The sequence below is a fragment of the Rhagoletis zephyria genome, unplaced genomic scaffold, assembly GCF_001687245.7.
Source record: "Rhagoletis zephyria isolate East Lansing unplaced genomic scaffold, Rhagoletis_zephyria_1.1 Rzeph_scaffold_24976, whole genome shotgun sequence".
In the NCBI taxonomy this organism is placed as follows: Eukaryota; Metazoa; Arthropoda; class Insecta; order Diptera; family Tephritidae; genus Rhagoletis; species Rhagoletis zephyria.
In genome coordinates this window covers 3,481-6,057 of record NW_016182034.1, presented here as the reverse complement: position 1 = coordinate 6,057, position 2,577 = coordinate 3,481, and the positions used below count along the sequence as shown (strand labels likewise).

Here is a 2,577-nt window from a genome sequence, read left to right as displayed (position 1 = left end):
TAGGGTCTGGGAAGCTTGGCTTAAAGGGCAGTCTGACTACATAACGACCTTCCGCTGCTCGTATGGTGGTGGACTGATAGAATTTTTCACAATTTTCATCATCAGGCGTAGTAAGCTTGGATTTCGGAACCTCTTCTAGCTCCCAAAACTTTCGCAGCTGGGAATCTAAAACCTCATTGGAGATCGGTGTAGCTTGAGTAGAGAAACAGGCTATTTTTTCGGGAAATTGACCACTTAAGATCCAGCCGAATATGGTGTTTTGTGCAAGCAAATTTTTGGAAATTTTCTCAATGCCTTCCAGCATTATTTCAGGAATGAGGTCACTGCCAATGACCAGATCAATTTGGTACGGGGAGTGGCAGTTAGTATCTGCTAGCTGGAGTTGAGACCATTTTTCTCGTTGTTCGAGAGTTGGCTGGAATTTTGGAAGCATTTTCGTTAACTGGGATAGTACTATTGCTTGAGCCTTTATTTTCGTGGTCAAATCTGCGGAGGCTAAGATGAGATGGCAAAGTTTGTTCGAAGTCTGAACAACTCTGCCTCCCATGCCAGAAATTTCAAAGTTAGAAGTTTGGTACGGTAGCCTTAGTTTGTTTTGAGCTTTGGAGGAAATAAAAATTCGTTCCGAACCCTGATCTATGAGAGCTCTGAGTTTGAAGATCTCACCCCTGTGTTCAACTGGCACCATTGCTGTGGGAAGGAGAATCTTGCTCTCATTTTCCGAGTAGAACGACTGTACTCTTGCTCTATTTGAGGAAGAAGGCTCCTCATGAGTTGTTTCCGACCCAGCTGAATTTTGTGGGTTGGAATTAGTGGGCGTCGTCAGAGCGACCTGAGATGTCGTTATTTGGGTTCGAGACTGCTGTCTTGGCGGCATGGGGGGCGTGTCTTCATGAAGCATTGAGTGATGCCGTTCTTAACAATGGGATCAAGTATATTTACTTGAGCAGTCTTTTATCAATTGGGTCTGACATAGGCAATTAAAACAGAGGTTGTGTTCTCTCACAAACTTTCTGCGATCCTGAGTTGGCAGTTGACGAAATTTGGAGCACTGAGAGAGAGTGTGTTGAGGTTTATTGCACATTGGGCATTTGTATGGTTTTGTGCGTTGTTCCGTCATATGCGCTCGGTTTTGGGAAAAGGAGTTGTTGTGAGAGTTCTGAGAGGTGGGGGGTTTAGGGAATGGCCTACTGTTAGGGGGGCTTGGCCTCGAGTAGCTTATGTTCGAAGGATTAGTCCGCGGAAGTTTGGGTGCACGAAATTGATCTACCCTTTCAACCACCTCGTACCGAGTAGTGAGGCAAGGCATAAGAATATAAGATTTAACATTTTTGAATAACTCAAGTTTAGTGTTAACAATTTTGAAATGATCTAACTTTTAGAATTAACAATTCAATGAAGGAAAATATGTTTACAAAGTTTGAGTAATTCAATTGTTGAAGAAAATTCGCATTAATTCAGGTAATAAACATATACGTTGCAAGGTGTTAAACGACAGACGTTGCTCGTTTAACTATTCTCCCGCACCTAGGCGCGCTAAGCGACTATACTGTTCTCTAGCTCCCGCAGTTTACGTATTGCATCCCGGAGCAATTTCCTGGACAGCTTTCCATTCGCCTTGGTGATGCGGATTTCCTGGGTGATGGTATTGATTTTCTTCGCTCTTTGCCCCATATGCCACCCTCTTGTGCTTGTTAGAGCTGAGTTCAGTACGGCGTAGACGGTGGGGACGATGTGCGGAAGGCCTTTTGCGCGATGCTAGAGCGTGGTGTTGCAGAGAGCTTTTGCTGAGTGCCGTCTTCCGGTGAAGTAGGGTATGGTGACACTGACCATATAGCCTGCAGATTCCAGCGGAGGNTTTTCATTCGCCTTGGTGATGCGGATTCCCTGGGTGGTGGTATTGATTTTCTCCGCACTTTGCGCCATATGCTGGTGCTTGTGCTTGTTAGAGCTGAGTTCAGTACGGCGTAGACGGTGGGGACGATGTGCGGAAGGCCTTTTGCGCGATGCTAGAGCGTGGTGTTGCAGAGAGCTTTTGCTGAGTGCCGTCTTCCGGTGAAGTAGGGTATGGTGACACTGACCATATAGCCTGCAGATTCCAGCGGAGGGACAGTCCTTGCTGTGATGCGATAAGGCGAGGCAGTTGNTGACCACATAGCCTGCAGATTCCAGCGGAGGGACAGTCCTTGCTGTGATGCGATAAGGCGAGGCAGTTGGTGCAAAATTTGTGTGCACGTGCGACCAGATAACGTTGGGTCGGCTGCATTGCGCGAAACACTTGGCATACCCGCAACGCGTGATTTCGTGCGCACAGGCGGCATCGATTGAAATCGGTGGTTCCCTCTTCTGGCTGCGCCGCTGGAGTTGTGTCAGTCGTCATGCCTACTTCGGACCACTGCGGTTGCTTAGGCTGTAGCGATGTTCGAGGTGCTGGTTTCGGAGTGCCACTGCTGCTGCAAGTATCCATCTGAAAGTAAGCCGTGGAAGTTAGCCTATCAGTGGGGAGTCTACAAGACAATTGAAGAAACGTGGGATCAGAATATTTCATTCATTTACAGGTTTTTAAATACATATAAG

At 46.8% G+C, this 2,577-nt stretch overlaps 1 protein-coding gene across 1 annotated transcript; it reads right to left on the bottom strand.

The window, feature by feature from the left end:
• Positions 1-257: 257 nt before the first annotated feature.
• On the bottom strand, positions 258-2,562 carry LOC108382043 (uncharacterized). Its single transcript, XM_017638438.1, has 2 exons — positions 2,155-2,562; positions 258-1,833 (listed from the first exon to the last, which is right to left on the bottom strand). Exons 1-2 carry the CDS (start codon positions 2,546-2,548, stop codon positions 1,571-1,573), a joined length of 657 nt encoding a protein of 218 aa, XP_017493927.1. The 5' UTR covers positions 2,549-2,562; the 3' UTR covers positions 258-1,570.
• Between the last annotated feature and the right edge of the window lie 15 nt (positions 2,563-2,577).